At 37.9% G+C, this 17,375-nt stretch overlaps 3 protein-coding genes across 5 annotated transcripts in view; 2 read left to right on the top strand and 1 right to left on the bottom strand.

Annotated features, from left to right (window-relative positions):
* Positions 1-12,772, top strand: part of TMPRSS15 (transmembrane serine protease 15) — a 146,485-nt gene extending 133,713 nt beyond the window's left edge. The window contains exons 23-25 of the mRNA XM_033232200.1: positions 2,204-2,299; positions 6,247-6,386; positions 11,751-12,772. Coding sequence (XP_033088091.1) covers positions 2,204-2,299; positions 6,247-6,386; positions 11,751-11,906 — 392 coding nt within the window. The 3' untranslated portion in view covers positions 11,907-12,772. The remainder of the gene's footprint in view (positions 1-2,203; positions 2,300-6,246; positions 6,387-11,750) is intronic.
* Positions 12,773-12,946: 174 nt separating this feature from the next.
* Positions 12,947-13,963, top strand: LOC117095613 (60S ribosomal protein L23a-like). The gene has a single exon (XM_033232199.1). The coding sequence runs from the start codon at positions 12,969-12,971 to the stop codon at positions 13,437-13,439; it is 471 nt and encodes a 156-aa protein (XP_033088090.1). The 5' UTR covers positions 12,947-12,968; the 3' UTR covers positions 13,440-13,963.
* A 1,554-nt stretch (positions 13,964-15,517) lies between these two features.
* CHODL (chondrolectin) overlaps positions 15,518-17,375 on the bottom strand; it is a 262,943-nt gene continuing 261,085 nt past the window's right edge. For all 3 annotated transcript variants that reach the window (XM_033232197.1, XM_033232198.1, XM_033232196.1), the window contains one exon: positions 15,518-16,926. In XM_033232197.1, coding sequence (XP_033088088.1) covers positions 16,842-16,926 — 85 coding nt within the window. In that variant the 3' untranslated portion in view covers positions 15,518-16,841. The remainder of the gene's footprint in view (positions 16,927-17,375) is intronic.

Below are 17,375 nucleotides of genomic sequence, written 5' to 3'. Positions count from 1 at the left end.
CAAAATTAATTCAAAATTAGATTTGAAATATTATCAACGTCAATGCGTTAATTCATAAAAGTTAGATAATTTGTTACATAAATCATTAGAACTTAAATGGGATTAGGGAGTAGAGAGAAATATATTACATTTCTTTCATCAGGATGTTTAAATCCAACTTTCTGGAAAGAAGCAGTAGAATAAAACTCTCTGAGCCCTGTATAACAGTAAACTCAAAGGAGAAGTTCAGATAAATAGTTGCTGTTATTATGCACGCCCTCTCTATTTTTCATGTAAAAGAAAGGCAGTTTCACCTACCAAAAAGGCCAGAGTAAGACATAAACTGAGAGAGGAACATATGTTCTGTGGGGAAAGTGAATAAGAAATTATTCATAAGATGAAGTTCGTTTTTTTGTTTTGTTTTGTTTTGTGAGATGGAGTCTCGCTCTGTTGCCCAGATTGGAGTGCAGTGGCATGATCTTGGCTCACTGCAACCTCTGACTCCCCGGTTCAAGAGATTTTCCTGTCTCAGCCTCCCAAGTAGATGGGACTACAGGTGCATGCCATGATGCCCAGCTAATTTTTTTTCTTGTATTTTTAGTAGAGACGGAGTTTCACCATGTTGGCCAGGATGATCTTGATCTCTTGACCTCGTGATCCGCCCCCCTTGGCCTCCCAAAGTCCTGGGATTACAGACGTGAGCCACCGCGCCCGGCCTTCATAGGATGAAGTTTTTTTTTTTTTTTTTTGAGGCGGAGTCTCGCTCTGTCGCCCAGGCTTGAGTGCAGTGGCGCGATCTCGGCTCACTGCAAGCTCCGCCTCCCGGGTTCCCGCCATTCTCCTGCCTCAGCCTCCCAGAGCAGCTGGGACCACAGGCGCCGCCACCACGCCTGGCTAATTATTTTGTATTTTTAGTAGAGACAGGGTTTCACCATGTTAGCCAGGATGGTCTCGATCTCCTGACCTTGTGATCCGGCCGCCTCGGCCTCCCAAAGTGCTGGGATTACAGGCGTGGGCAGGATGAAGTTTTTAATGGAGATTCGGTAATATTATCTGAGTGGCAAATGAAGGACTTCCTCCAAATGCTTGGAAAATGTGCAAGAAATCCCTTGATAAAGTGAACTTTATCATGAAGGGCTCTGCTCCATTCAGACTTTTATTCCTAAGTCTTTTTCAGTGCCTGGTTAGGAGAAAGTGCTGCCATTTCGGTGTTTTCATGGGGTTTTATCTATACATGCGTTATAGCACTTATCGAAAGCAGACTATTGCTACTGTTAGTTGTCTATCCCTGTCCTTAAGGATAAGCACTGTCTTATTCATTTTTGTGTCTGCCCTAAGTCTTACAGGCAGTGGGTGCTTAAGAGTGCCAGTTGGTTTGTAAATTGATGCAAGAAGGGCTTTAAAAATCGGTGACCAATGTCAGTGCTTCCATAATTGCCCTGTAAAACAATCTCCTAAAAGCTTTTTTAACATGGTGATAATTGGGGAAAATAAAAAGCCTCAGAACATTTGCCCAAGTTTCTATTCATTGATGCTGAAAATCATCCTTACCATAATTTTCAGAGAACTGGCACCACTCTCTATTGAGCACCATAATTTTATTTAAAAATAAAATATAAATGATTACCTCCAGAACTAAGACATTTTTTACACTATAAAAGAGTAATGAGGGCCCAGGCGTGGTGGTTCGCGCCTGTAATCCCAGCACTTGGGAGGCCAAGACAGGCGGATCACGAGGCAGGAGATCAAGACCATCCTGACTAACATAGTAAAATCCTTTCTCTACTAAAAACACAAAAAACTAGCCAGGCGTGGTGGCGGCGCCTGTGGTCCCAGCTACTCGGGAGGCTGAGGAAGGAGAATGGCGGGAATCCGGGAGGCAGAGCTTGCAGGGAGCCGAGATCGCGCCACTGCACTCCAGCCTGGGCAACAGAGCGAGACTCCATCTCAAAAAAAAAAAAAAGAGAGTAATAAGGAGACTCGTAAAAGACCCTAAAAGGCCACCAGTGGTAGCTGATCTATTGTCAAAGTAAGTGCTCCTCTGAAATGCCTATTTCCCCTAAGACCGATGTCTAAAATTTGTACAGGTAGGATAAAACAAAAGTACATGTTTTTTAGATTAAATGTTGAAAATTATTGATTTTTAAAACTTGTTAGAAATGCTTGTAAATCTGTTCTTTCTTTTTCTTTGTTTGGTCGTTTTGCTGTTTGCTTTTTTTTCCAGATTACATACAACCTATTTGTTTACCAGAAGAAAATCAAGTTTTTCCTGCAGGAAGAAATTGTTCTATTGCTGGTTGGGGGACGGTTGTATATCAAGGTAAATTATCAGACTCAAAAAAAAAAAAAAAAAAAACCTTAAAAACAGGCTTTATAATGTGAATACTTTCAACATCTTTGCAAATCTTATATCACAATTTTTCAGTATCTCCTAAAAGTACTGTCAAGCATGTACATGTATATTTAGAGTTGTATATCTGTAGAATTTTCAAAGGAATACTTGTAGAGTTTGTATATTTGTAGAGTTTTGTTTGTTTGTTTGTTTGTTTTTGAGACAGAGTCACGCAGTGTAGCCCAGGCTGGAGTGCAGTGGGGCGATCTCGGCTCACTGCATGCTCCGCCTCCTGGGATCACGCCATTCTCCTGCCTCAGCCTCCGGTGTAGCTGGGACTACAGGCCCCCATCACCACGCCCGCTAATTTTTTTTTTTTTTTTTTTGTATTTTTAATAGAGACGGGGTTTCACTGTGTTAGCCAGGATCGTGTCGATCTCCTGACCTCGTGATCCACCCGCCTCGGCCTCCCAAAGTGCTGGGATTATAGTGCTGAGCCACCGCGCCTGGCCTATGTATTTGTAGAATTTTTAAAAATTTCTTCAGATTGCATAGAGGATATTATAAAACTATATTCTTTTGAGGGGGAATTCAAGTGTCCCCCAAACTCAATATCTAGTTTTAGTATTATAAACACTCTGATAAAGTTTAAAAAAAAAACAACTCATTAAAATGAATATAAACTGGGGTTACAAAAACTTTTTTTGTAAATCACATGATAAAGTCTCATCAAAATCCAAATTATTACTTGTCACATTTTCCAAACTAATAAAGCTGTCTTTATTTATAATGTGAAGGCCTCACACTCACATTTTCTTAAAATGAGAATGGAATCTCTTCTAACTTGGACATACTAATTCTGCTTACTGACAAGAGGACTCAGATTGGACATGAATCTTACATTGTATCCATCAGTTGATATACCATTCACCCCCAGCATTAACTGCATGTTTTCCAAACACAGAAATCCATTCTCAGCAAACTCTCGCAAGAACAGAAAACCAAACACCGCATGTTCTCACTCATAGGTGGGAACTAAACAATGAGATCACTTGGACTCCTGAGGGGGAACATCACACACTGGGGCCTATTATGGGGAGGGGGGAGGGGGGAGGGATTGCATTGGGAGTTATATCTGATGTAAATGATGAGTTGATGGGTGCTGACGAGTTGATGGGTGCAGCACACCAACATGGCACAAGTATACATATGTAACAAACCTGCACGTTATGCACATGTACCCTAGAACTTAAAAGTATAATAATAATAAAATAAATAAATAAATAAAAATAATCATACTTTTTTTGAAAAGTATTCTCGTACTTCATATCCTCTAAATGTAACCACAAGGCTCATTGGCTGTGGAATTTCTAATAGGAGTGCCCTATCTGGGACAGAGTTTTAACCACTCATAAATAATAAAGCATCAGAAAAGGTACTATAGTCTGATAAAAGGACCTGATCCCTGCAGTCACAACAAATTAGAGCCATGATGTTTAAAAGTCCTAAATGTATTTAAGATGAAAATGCAGAAAATCTTGTGGAAAGGTAGAGGGTCTCAGAATCAAAGTACTCACATTTAAAATGTCCTTACCTATTATAAGAGAAAGCACAAAGTTCTAAGTCAAATGCTCTTCTGATAATTCTTGCAAAAGTTCTTCACAGCAATGACACTGTGTTGCCGAAAAGGCCTCATGTCTGCTGTCCATCAAGTATACTGAAGTCAAAGACTATATATTCATATATTTCTCCTTCTTGAAAAATATTATGATTTATTAAACTTGAAATTTTAATGGTAAAAATGATTCCCAGATAGATATTCTCTCTTTTTAGACTTCAAGCTAAAAGACATTTTATGACCACAATGTAGGCTCTTCAAAAACAAATTAACCAATAACAAAATTTGAAACTCTTTATTTCATAGGAAATTTTTTTGTTTGTTTTTTGGATTTTTTAAGCTGAGTAAATGTGGCTTACGTTTACTTATTGTTAATAAAGATACATGTCTGATTGACTTAAGAAAGTCTCTAAGAGTGGTATGGAGCCAGGAAATAAACTGTATCTGAGATCAATTTCATTTAGGCATAAACAGCTAGATCATGTTTAAATCTTTCTTGAGTGATAGTAACTTTCACATATTTTATGAACTTTGCTTTATGATTTCTGTCTACTTAATTTCATAACATTTCAGTTTTCCGACTGGGCGTGATGGTTCATGCCTTACTGTAAGCCCAGCACTTTGGGATGCCGAGGCGGATGGATCACCTGAGGTCAGGAGTTCGAGACCAGCCTGGCCAACATGGTGAAACCCCGTCTCTACTTAAAATACAAAAAAAAAAATTAGCCAGGCGTGGTGGTACGCACCTGTAATCCCAGCTACTAGGGAGGCTGAGGCAGGAGAATCACTTGAACCCAGGAGGCAGAGGTTGCAGTGAGCCGAGATTGTGCCATTGCACTCCAGCCTGGGGGACAAGAGCGAGGCTTCATCTCAAAAAAAAGACAAGAAAAATCCCAGTTTTCAATCTTTTGAGCATATTATATTAACTAATTAGCTAGGAAAACCATGAACATATTGTTCACTATGAAGAAATGAGGTGATATTAGTTGGTTAAATCAAGGCAATCAATAAACAGACACTGCTCAAATGTTCCTTTATGAAACAGTTTTATCATCTACCAAACAAATTTTAACCTTCATTGACAAGCAGCAGAAGTGGCCTTGGTTTTTATTACAAAATTAAAGTCTGTCAAGTCATCCTTGATCCTCATAGAATGGATAACAGTGAGATGCCAAATTTTCTCCTCCATTTTAATCTCCCCAATTCATTTTCTTAACTTATAGTCCATTGTCACACTTGAAAAGTTATCTAATAATGCTTACTCCATGTTCACTGCCATGCTGGTACCTTGAAATTGGTCATTGTGGAAGTGTTTACACCAGTAAAATGAGAAGAAGACCTATGGGGCTTTCATTTTTCTGGAGATACAATTGATATGCATTTACCAACACACTACTGAGTCATATGTATCTGTTTTGCATCTAAATTACACACACAGGCACATGTGCACAAACACTCTTCTTTTGCGTCCTTCATTTAGTGCATGAATTAAATTTAGCTGGAAATGAGGTCACATAAATTTTTGCAGCATCAATGGCTGTCAAATGTACTAACTTCTCTTCAACATTCTGCCTCTCTTGAGGAACCAAATAGAAATGCTAATTATTAGAAAGTGCTTATCATCTACCTTTTCTGAGGCACTAGACACCTGCTTGTTTCATATCTCTCTTGGGATTAGTGTTTCAGCAAACAGAGATTCGTACTTCTAGTGGATGAATCACTTTGTAAAAAGCAGGCAAGTACACTCTGCTTTATTTTTTTTTAAATGCCTTCTTTCTCTTCACCTGGGTATGGATGACAAGCTGATTGCCCCTAGACCAGGGCATAGTTCATCTGAGCTTTGTCCTCTGCTCAATGTGCACCTGCTCACTCACACAGCACCACAAAGAAGCTGAATGCTATTATACGGAAGCGAGCACCTCCTCAGGTGCCAAATGAAAAGCACTTCTGGATTTCTGAGCTGTTGCTAATTTCCCTGAATGAAACAGTTTGTGTTGGTGAGCGTTTTCCCCCATGAGCAATCCTGTAACTGTTTAAAATCACTGAAGATGCCCAAAGACCATCTAGTCTAATCTGTCGCTCCTACTAGCCCTTCGGTAAGAAAGAAGAGCTTTCCTGTTATCCATTTGGCAAAATCCACAGATGGGCTTTATTATGTGCTTTAGTGTGCAAAGTTTAGTATTTAGTTCCATTATATATACACACAGTACTCGATAATGACAGTGAAATGGTGGAATAAATAAGACTGATGGTAGTTCATTCAAGGATGCATGTTGATCACTTCTGAGTGACTGGCTGCATTCTCCATTTTGAGCAGGTAGTACTGCAAACATACTGCAAGAAGCTGATGTTCCTCTTCTATCAAACGAGAAATGCCAACAGCAGATGCCAGAATATAACATTACTGAAAATATGATATGTGCAGGCTATGAAGAAGGAGGAATAGATTCTTGTCAGGTAAAGATGTAAAACTCCTCACTGTACATTTTCAGAAAGCACTGGTGTTATAGTTCTTTCATTGCTTAACAATAATTTGGGAGTAAAGAAATAATCAAGGTTCTTTTATTTCTCTTCTTTTACAAAACTGTTACTTTTTGCCTATTTGCATAATCCTGTTGGGTACACCTGAGCACTGGAAACAAAAATAATTTTTTAAGAAAATAGGTTACAAATCAGATGCCTTTGGAGACTAGACATAATACTTGAATGTGTGAGGCAGCCAGCTAAAATGAGCGGTGGACCTGGGTTGAGCCAGAAAGTATGTACCTTATCTAAAAGCATTTCTTTTCAAATTTCTAATTGTTTTAAACCCCCTGCAAACTTAAAACAAACAAGCAAAAACAGGGCCTGAGGGCTGGTTTAGTCTACGGGCCTCTAAATTTCAACTCTGAGTTTAGAATATCATCCAGGAGTGCAGTAACCTGAAGTAATTTCTTTTTTTTTTTTTGAGACGGAGTCTCGCTCTGTCGCCCAGGCTGAGGTGCAGTGGCCAGATCTCAGCTCACTGCAAGCTCCGCCTCCCGGGTTCACGCCATTCTCCTGCCTCAGCCTCCCGAGTAGCTGGGACTACAGGCGCCCGCCATCTTGCCCGGCTAGTTTTTTGTATTTTTTAGTGGAGACGGGGTTTCACCGTGTTCGCCAGGATGGTCTCGATCTCCTGACCTCGTGATCCGCCCGTCTCGGCCTCCCAAAGTGCTGGGATTACAGGCTTGAGCCACCGCGCCCGGCCCTGAAGTAATTTCTTGATGAAAATCTGCATAGCCTAGTTAGTCAGTTTACAGCTAACAAAAGGGGAAATAAATAACTTAATAGACTGGCATAACCCTGGCTCTGGTTTTGATATTATTGTTTACACTTTATATTAGAAATGTAGTAATTTGACCTTGCTGTAGTGCTAATGTCAATATTGCAATAAATTTGAGGTGTCAATAGCTCTTGACCTGTGTGACCATTAGAAAAAAAATCTTACCCACATACTACCTTCACTGAAACATCTTGCCACCTAAAAATAATGTTCCTGTCTATTAGCTCCATGAAACCCAAGTACACACAATAAATAAAAAGGGAAGCTCTGCTAGATTTTAGAATTGTAATTAATTTTTAGGTACAGCATGGGGTAGTCATGAAGAGCATGGATTCTACGTTCAGACTATTCTTGTTTGATCCTGGCCCTAGCACTTATTGGTGAGACTTTGGGCAAGTCACTAAGGGTTTATGGAGAGGTTTAAATGAGATAATCCATGTAAGGCATCAAGCAATTACTCAAAAATGTTAACAGTTTTTATTATGAAACTTAGCAAATAAATCTTTTGGCATATTTTCTATATTTGAAAATTAATAACATATCAATGCGTTAATGTCTGCTGGATTAGATTAAACCTGCTAGCATTACCAACCAAATGAATACTTTCTAAATGAAGAAATAGCAGTTTATGTCATGGGAAAATGGTTTCACCGTGTTAAAGTGTAGCAAGTTATTTTATATATTAACACATATATGTCATACTACCAACACATGACAAGCCATATAAATTGATGCTTATTCAGATCATCTGTGTCTAAGTCCTCTCATTAAATCAATGTCTTCAGGTGTGTTAAATTTCCAGCTTCGTTTTACATTTATTCTGCTTTGATAAATACTTGCAAATTCAAGACAAATAAGATGGCTTTTTTCTTGTTTAAAATTTGTCTCCGGGTCTTATACTTCTTTTTTGAAATGAAAAGTGTGCTAAAGGTAAGATATATTGCCACTTAGAAGGAGATCTATATAATTCTTGTGCAGGAGGGAAATCATCTGGACAACTTCAATTACAGCTAATGGGGATTGTGTGGCAGACACCTCATGCACTAGGCAGAAAATATGACAGCTGATGCTATTGATTTTAGGGTTACATTAAGTCATTAACTCATGCCAGGTCTCTGAAATCTTATAGTTAGCTCGGATTCTACACAGTCTAAGCATGTTATTCACTGGCAAGTAAGAAATGTCCTACATAAGGTAATACCTTGTATAATAAAATGTTATCATAATTGAGTAATTAATATGCTAGATTGTCATATGATTTTCTTTGTTCAACTTTAATACTATGCTTTATAACAGGATTAACTGATTAAACAAAAATGCATTCTTTAAAATTCTGAACACGTTATTAGTGTTCAAATACATTATTTGAATAAGTTCTTCGAAGCATCATTTTTTAGCCTTACAATGGCAGAGAATGTGCCTTATTAGTCATCCACACCAGGCATATCTTCTGACTTACCAAAGGCTTGCCTTTTAGTGGTAGTAGTTTGGATTTAAAGGCAACATCAATGGCTGGAGAATATCTTCTCTACATAAAATTCAGTGAAGGACACTCTACCTGCCATTCCAAGCCATATTCTATAACAATGGCTTTCAATGCGTTGCCTCCAGTCCGCAGCACCACCTGAGAATCTGCTAGAAATGCAAATTCTCAGGTCCCATCACATATCTGCTGAATCAGAAACTGAGAGTGGGGACAGCTATGTGTGTTTGTCACATCTTCCAGGAGATTCTGATGCACACTAAAGTATGAGAAGTATTGTTCTGAACAAAGATGGTCACCAACCCTTGCACTCAGACACTCAAGAAGGTACTCATTTTTTTTTTTTACTTATAAATATAGCATCTCACTAGAAACGTAAATTTAAGGTTAATACTTTATGTTCTGTAAATTAATGCATATTTTAAAAAATATTTATGTATTTATGTATTTATTTTTGAGTCAGAGTTTTGCTCTTATTGCCCAGGCTGGAGTGCAGTGGCACGATCTCCGCTCACTGCAACCTCTGCCTGCCAGATTCAAGTGATTCTCCTGCCTCAGCCTCCCGAGTACCTGGGATTACAGGCACCTATCACCACACCTGGCTAATTTTTTCTATTTTTAGTATAGACTGAGTTTCACCATGTTGGCCAGGCTGATCTTGAACTCCTGACCTCAGGTGATCCACCTGTCTCGGCCTCCCAAAGTGCTGAGATCACAGGTGTGAGCCACTGCGCCCGGCCCCATGCATATTTTTGAAGTACTCATTATATCTCCGAGACAGTGCAATAATGAAATATTAATACCTTCACTGAACAAATCAGAAAATTAAGGAAAGGCAATAAACATATAAAAAAAAAACTCAACATCACTGATCATTAGAGAAATGCAAATCAAAAGCACGATGAGATACCATCTCATGCCAGTCAGAATGGCTATTATTTAAAAGTCAAGAAACAATAGATGTTGGCAAGGTTGTGAAGAACTAGGAACACTTTTACACGGTTGGTGGGAGTGTAAATTAGTTCAACCATTGTGGAAGACAGTGTGGCGATTCCTCAAGGGTCTAGAACCAGAAATACCATTTGACCCAGCAATCCCATTACTGTGTATATACCCAAGGGAATATAAATCATTGTACTGTAAAGACATATGCACACGTATGTTTACTGCAGCACTATTTACAGTAGCAAAGACTTGGAACCAACCCAAATGCCCATCAATGATAGAATGAATAAAGAAAATGTGGCACAAATACACCATGAGATATTATGCAGTCATAAAAGGGAATGAGATGGGACATGGATGAAGCTGGAAGCCATCATTCTCAGCACACTAACACAGGAACAGAAAACCAAACACTGTATGTTCTCACTCATGAGAGGGAGTTGAATAATGAGAACACATGGACACAGGACAGGGAACAATACACACCAGGGCCTGTGGGGGACTGGGGGGCAAGGGGAAGGAACTTAGAGGGTGGGTCAATAGGTTCAGCAAACCACCATGGAACATGTATACCTATGTAACAAACCTGCATGTTCTGGACATGTATCCCAGAACTTAAAGTAAAATTAAAAAAAAGAAAAGAAAAGAAAATTAAGTTAAGGAAAAGTTACATAACTAAACTGATGTGGTGTAGTTAGATGACAGGAAGGAATGGAAACAGACTGAGGCCTCTCAACCAGATACACCACCCAGTCGACAGGCAACAAGTCTGCTGTAGGATCCTTGAGTAACTGCAACTGGCCCAGTATGTTCTGGGTAAGTTAAAACCCTGGTTCTGTCTGGATCCTTTTGTCTATCAAAAAATTAAATTATTTTAGAAGATATGTGAAAAAACAAACGACTTCTTTTAAAAATATCCAAACAGCTGAAGTTGATTTTTAATAATTTCCAAGTCACATAAAATGTATTTTGATCCTTGGATAGATACTGTTCCATAAATATTTCAGAACCTATATTACAGATTAAGGGCTTGGGAGGCAGAACTAGAAATCACAGTCGCTGCTTTCAAACAGTTTGAACACATTTGTTACACTAGAATGTTGGTAACCTATGGTCGCCAGTGCAATTTATGTTCCTGTGTATGGAGGGGGAAAAAAGGTGCTTTGATAGACTACAGTATTTTCTTTAAATACAGGGCCCAAAGAGGATAAAGGATCAGACAAAAAGTCTCTTAGGATAATTTCTAGCATCAAGCTGGGATTGAAATATTCTGTTATACCAATGATTTGAAAACACATAAAACTTTAAATGTCTTCATAAATATACAATGAATTAATTAAAAAGATTTGCCCAATTAATACAGGAAAAATATTTGTCAATTTCATGTCATTAAAAAATGATATTATATGTTTGTATTATCATTGCATTACACAGGAATCATATGCAAATAAAATCTATGTAATTTATTAAGATCTGCTGTAATTAATATTCATAAAAATTAAAGACATTTCTTAGTTTGAAATCTCAGATGAAAACATGAGTAATTATCACTAAAAATTATATCACAGACTTCCTTATTTCAGTTGAAATATTTTTCAAATTGGATGGTGTTTGTTGAGCCCCAAAAACGATAATGCTGCCCAAGAGAACTAAAATCTACTTTATAAGTGAGTTCCTCATTTTTCCGAAGAGTATATTGTGAAATAATTTGTGTTTTCCACAATGTCCTTTGTGACACTTACAGCAGATCTCCTTAAATAAAGTGATTGGATTTTAATAAATATTTGTTTGGGATGCTTTTCATAGTTGTGCTTTAAAGAAATTCTTAGTATCCACCAAAATGCCTAATTAAAGTGGTGAAACTTCTACTAAAAAGCTGCACCATAAAAATTATAAATTATGTCTTAGTTGTTACAGTGTCTCTGCCTCCTTACTGAGGTTCTCATTCCTGACTTAGAGTGAAAGTGAGAATATATACAGATGACTTGCAATTAAATCGTATTTTTAAATTTATTTGATACAAATAATTTTATAGGTTTAGAGCAATTGATGACATATCTACAATTTTGTTTCGCAATTCACTCTTCAGGGGGATTCAGGAGGACCGTTAATGTGCCAAGAAAACAATAGGTGGTTCCTTGCTGGTGTGACCTCATTTGGATACAAGTGTGCCCTGCCTAATCGCCCCGGAGTGTACGCCAGGGTCTCAAGGTTTACCGAATGGATACAAAGTTTTCTACATTAGAACATTTCTTAAACCAAACATGAAAGTTGGATCATTTTCGCATTCTACTCTAGAAAGCATGGAAATTGTTTAGTACAAAAATTTTAATAAGTTACCAAAAGTTTTTATTCTTACCTATGCCAATGAAATTCTAGGGGGCCAGGGAAACAAAATTTTAAAAATAATAAAATTCATCTTAGCAATACAGAGTAACTTTAAAATACCATTAAATACATTTTTTATTTCATTGTGAACAGGCATTTCTTCACAGATCTCATTTTTTAAAATTCTTAATGATTATTTTTATTATTTACTGTTATTTAAAGGGATGTTATTTTAAAGCATATACCATACACTTAAGAAATTCGAGCAGAATTAAAAAAAGAAAGAAAATAAATTGTTTTACCCAAAGTATGTCACTGCTGGAAATAAACTGCCGTAAATTTTCTAGTTCCAGTTTAGCTTGCTATTAGCAGAATCTCAATCATTTCTCTGTCTCTTCTATCAAAATTCATTCTTATTTCAACATATGCATAACCTTAGTATTTTCCCCACTAATAGAAACTATTTATTATAAGCTTATGTCACAGGCCTGGATTAAATTGATTTTACATTCCTCTTAAATAAGTTAATTAAATAAAATATAAATTAACTGATACGGCCATTGTTTATTAGATGAATTTTACCTGGATTATGTATACTGTCTTTTTCATGCTACTATTTTTAAGTCTCAAAACAATAATCAGACACACCAAAGAAATGCACCTATTACAAATCCTGGTCTTGGTTTATGTGTGTTACAGTGGATAGTTCTAATATGTGAAAAACTTATTTAGACACAGCTGAATCGCCCATGAGAAGGTCAAATATGTGGAATAAATGAATTCGCTTCACTTATTTAATCTCTTGGATCATTTCCAGAATAAGCTCAGACTTCGACTTCGCTCACCACACAGAATCTTTTCATGTATTTGGGGAGAAAAAATTCATAGTTAATACAAAACACATACACACATACCCACACACACCCACATTCTTGCATGGGACAATTTAATAGAAAAGAGAGTAGACCCTTTTCACAAGATGGCGCCGAAAGCGAAGAAGGAAGCTCCTGCCCCTCCTAAAGCCGAAGCCAAAGCGAAGGCTTTAAAGGCCAAGAAAGCAGTATTGAAAGGTGTCCACAGCCACAACAAAAAGAAGATCCGCACGTCACCCACCTTCCGGCGGCCCAAGACACTGCGACTCCGGAGGCAGCCCAGATATCCTCGGAAGAGCGCCCCCAGGAGAAACAAGCTTGACCACTATGCTATCATCACGTTTCCGCTGACCACTGAGTCAGCCATGAAGAAGATAGAAGACAACAACACACTTGTGTTCATTGTGGATGTTAAAGCCAACAAGCACCAGATTAAACAGGCTGTGAAGAAGCTCTATGACATTGATGTGGCCAGGGTCAACACCCTGATTAGGCCTGATGGAGAGAAAAAGGCATATGTTCGACTGGCTCCTGATTACAACGCTTTGGATGTTGCCAACAAAATCGGGATCATCTAAACTGAGTCCAGCTGCCTAATTCTAAACATATCTGTCTATCTATCTATCTATCTATCTATCTATATATATATATATATCTTTTCAGCATATACTGCCTCTCTGTCAATTTCTGGTTGGGCTGGGAGGCCACACACAGACACTGACATAACAGGGCTTGGGCAAGACTCCTGTTCTACTCATCCTTTTGAAATATTCACCCTGCCACTCTACCATGTGTGATCACTCCAGAGATCTTTGCGACTAGAGTTAGTGTCCTAGAAAAACCAGAACTCAGAACTTGCCTCCACGGTTAAGAGTAACAAGAAGCTGTACAAGAACCCCTTCTTTTATCTCTGGAAGAGGCTGTGTATGAAACCAATGCCCAGGGTTTGAAGGGCATTAGCATCCATTTCAGGGGAGTGTGGATTGGCTGGCTTTCTGGTAGCATTTTGTCCTCACACAGCCATCTACTATGTCCAACCGGTCTGTCCGCTTCTCTCACCCCTTGCCCAATAAAGGACAAGGACTTCAAAAAAAAAAAAAAAGAGAGAGAGTAAGGTTAAAAGGAGTTGAAAGAAGGGACCAATCTGTATGGCTTGGCCTTATGGAAAAAAGGAGACTTGAACTACACCTGGAAAGAATAATTATTACAGAGGCATTGAAGAGGATATTGGGGATCCACTGGGCAGGTGGGAGTCAGTTAAGGGAGAGAGGTCAGTAGAGAATCATTTGTTGTTGTACCAAAAGACTCTCTCTCTGGGAAACAGTCAGATAAAAGGGAAAAAATGTTATATGAAGAAGGTGTGGCCAAATGATGGATGACTGCAAATTCCTGTTAAGAAATTGTAGAATTCATTCTTTGGACCAAAATCAGGAGCCACTTGTCTTAATCCATTTTCATGCTGCTAATAAAGACATACCCAAGACTGGGCAATTTGTAAAGGAAAGACATTTAATGAACTCACAGTTCCAATAGCTGGAGAGCCCTCACAATCATGGTGGAAGGCAAAGGAGGAGCAAAGGCACATCTTACATGGAGACAGGCAAGAGAGCATATGAAGGAGAACTTCCAAGTATAAAACCATCAGATCTCTCGAGCCTTATTCACTACCATGAGAACAGTATGGGGGAAACTGCCCCCATGATTAAATCATCTCCACCTGGCCCCACCCTTGACACATGAGGATTATTACAATTCAAGGTGAGATGTGGGTGAGGATCATATTACCAGTGAACACACAATTCTTTTTAACACCTTTCCAATGGTCTGATTCTAACAGTTGAGAAAGATAGACTGACCAGCAGGGTATTTGTTTTTAGTACCAGAAGATTGTTCCGTATCTCATATGCATTTCAAAACATACAGCAAAAACATTCTAAAACTGCTAACGCAATAGATACACCATGTATTTCTTTTCATTTCCCAAAGGTTAGCTAAAATTTTAGAAAACTGTTAAGGTAGGATTACTACTATTTTCTAATAAAATAGAAGTCCATTTTCCACCTCCAGTAGCTTATAGATTTAGTTGTTGATACAAGAAAAGTTACCCAGACCTAGATAAAGATCAAAGGCAAAAGCAAGGCATTTCCCCACTGATTTACTGCTTTTGCCTTGCAGCTGTTATAGTCCATGGTGGCAAAGACAAGGGGGAACACCCAGTTTTCCTCCACTATGTCCACACTAGAGGGAGAAATACATGATAGTAGTTTGGAGGGAAAAGGTTAGGTCCCAGCAGCTGGTCTCCAGTTCTACCCAGAAAGATAGGTAGCCAAGAGAAGAAAGAGGAATGCTGCATGGTGGCCAATCTCAGCTTCAAATGCAGCTGCTCATTCTCTCAGTCTCTGAGCAGTTGAACATGGGCAATGCCCATTGATTTCTCTTTTGCCTCCTAGCTTTGCCAACAAGTGCTAGTTGTGAAATGTGTTAAGGAAAATACTTTATTATTTAACTGAAAATAATTAACAGGGAAAATATTAGACGTAATCACGCCTTCCATTATTACCACACTTAAAGAGTAATTTGTTTCCAGCTTTATATACTGATGCAAACATATCTGTACTTTTTTTCACGTAAGAGGTTTAGACAGGACTAGTGATCATTCTTCAGAAACAAGAACTCTTTATTTTGTTAAAAGGAGCACAGGGACATATGAAGACCAGACAGTTACAACACTCTCTTGAGAAGAACAAGGCATAAGCATTGAAGAAACTAGGAGATAACACAGAAAGGAGCCACCATTTTCTCTCTCAAGCAAACCCTCATCAATGAATATGTGATCACTGATGGGTTCAAACCCATTTTCACACGATTTCGTAGTTCCTTTCATTCCTGAAATGTCTGTGTGCTGTGCTTATCTCCACACTCATAGTGACTATTCACCTGGTCTCAACCACAAGTCCTCTTTGTATACTAATATAGTTAGAGGCTAAATACAGCTAGGGAAACCATAGACAAACTTTGCAAATATCTGTCTCCAGTGTCAATCCCAAACCCCAAACAACCATCTTTGTTTAGTGGGCAAGAGAAGGACCACATTGATTTCAGAACCCTCAGAGAGCTGCTTCTCATTATATAGGCAACATGTGAAGACATATGATTTATATTGGGTATGCCACTACTTTTGTTCAGATTGACTGCATTACTGTTTATGCACCTATTAAGAAAGTTATATTATTAAAAAATCTGTTGGATTTTAAACTAAAAATAATTATAAGGCACATGTCTTGCACAATTGAAATCAGATAATCCTTGCCTCTAAGTAAAATGTTTGAGGAGGTTTATATCACACACAATGAAATAGCTTCTTATTTCCGAAGATGTTTCCTAGACATTGACCAAAAGCAGAGAAACTGAAAGATGAGTTATTTCTAGAAAACAAACTTTTTCTATAGCACTACCTTTTTGTGTCTGTGTGTGAATTCAGTTGACAACAGTAATGTTTCTTTAATCCAAACAGCATGTATTGAAAAATGAGATGCCATAAAAATAAATATTAGAACAGTTAATTTTTATCAAACACTTATGCAAAGGTAAAATACTTTTGCACACTGTAAATTTCAATACAATATACATTACATTGATTAGATTACAACTTATGAAAGGTGAAAGAAATACAAAGAACTGCTTCTAACACATATACTCCTGATGTGTTGATAACTTTATCTGCATTGTCCATTTCATTTGCTTGAAGTTTCGGTGCATCCTTTAGCAAAATAAGCAGGTCTCACTCCATTATTAGCACAGCGTATTTTGTAAATGAAGTAATAAACATATAAAAATTACTTTAATATTTGCCTCAAGGGGGAGCTTACAGTTCATCTTGCAGATCCTTTGTGATTTCAAGCCATTCCAAGCTAATGTTCTGATGCCATTCCTTATACAGATTCAGAATTACAAAATTCTGGAACCAAGTCAATGAGTTATTATACTTCCATGCCACTTTCTTTTCTGGTGCTCTTTGAAATCCACAGTGTGGACTGGTTTGGACTAGTTTTTGTTCTTCCTTTACTGAAAAACATGAGAAAAAATAAGTTTAGTGCCCAAAACTTCTTATTAAACTAAGCATGTCTTGGTCCAAAGGGAGATATCTCAGACAGTTATTTATGAAAGACTCCTCCTCCTCTTATCAGTATATTTTCCCATTCTTCCAAAAACTTCTAGATTATTCAAATATGTGAAGACGGCAAACAGTTCTTGTGAATGATAGAGAAAACAAAATGTATCTTTTCCTGTTTGACATTTCCTAATTTAGAGTTCATTTTTGTTGTTGTTGTTGTTTTTATTGTTGTTGCTGTTTTAATTTTTTATTTCCATAGGTTATGGGGGAACAGGTGGTGTTTGATTACATAAGTTTTTTAGTGGTGATTTGTGAAATTTTGGTGCACCCATCACTTCACTTGAGTAGTATACACTGTATCCAATTTGTATTCTTTTATCCCTCAACCCCTTCCCACCGT

This window comes from Trachypithecus francoisi, unplaced genomic scaffold, assembly GCF_009764315.1.
Source record: "Trachypithecus francoisi isolate TF-2019V2 unplaced genomic scaffold, Tfra_2.0 Lachesis_group14, whole genome shotgun sequence".
Classification (NCBI taxonomy): Eukaryota; Metazoa; Chordata; class Mammalia; order Primates; family Cercopithecidae; genus Trachypithecus; species Trachypithecus francoisi.
Note: the sequence above shows the minus strand (reverse complement) of the source record. Positions and strands in the feature narration are given on the sequence as shown.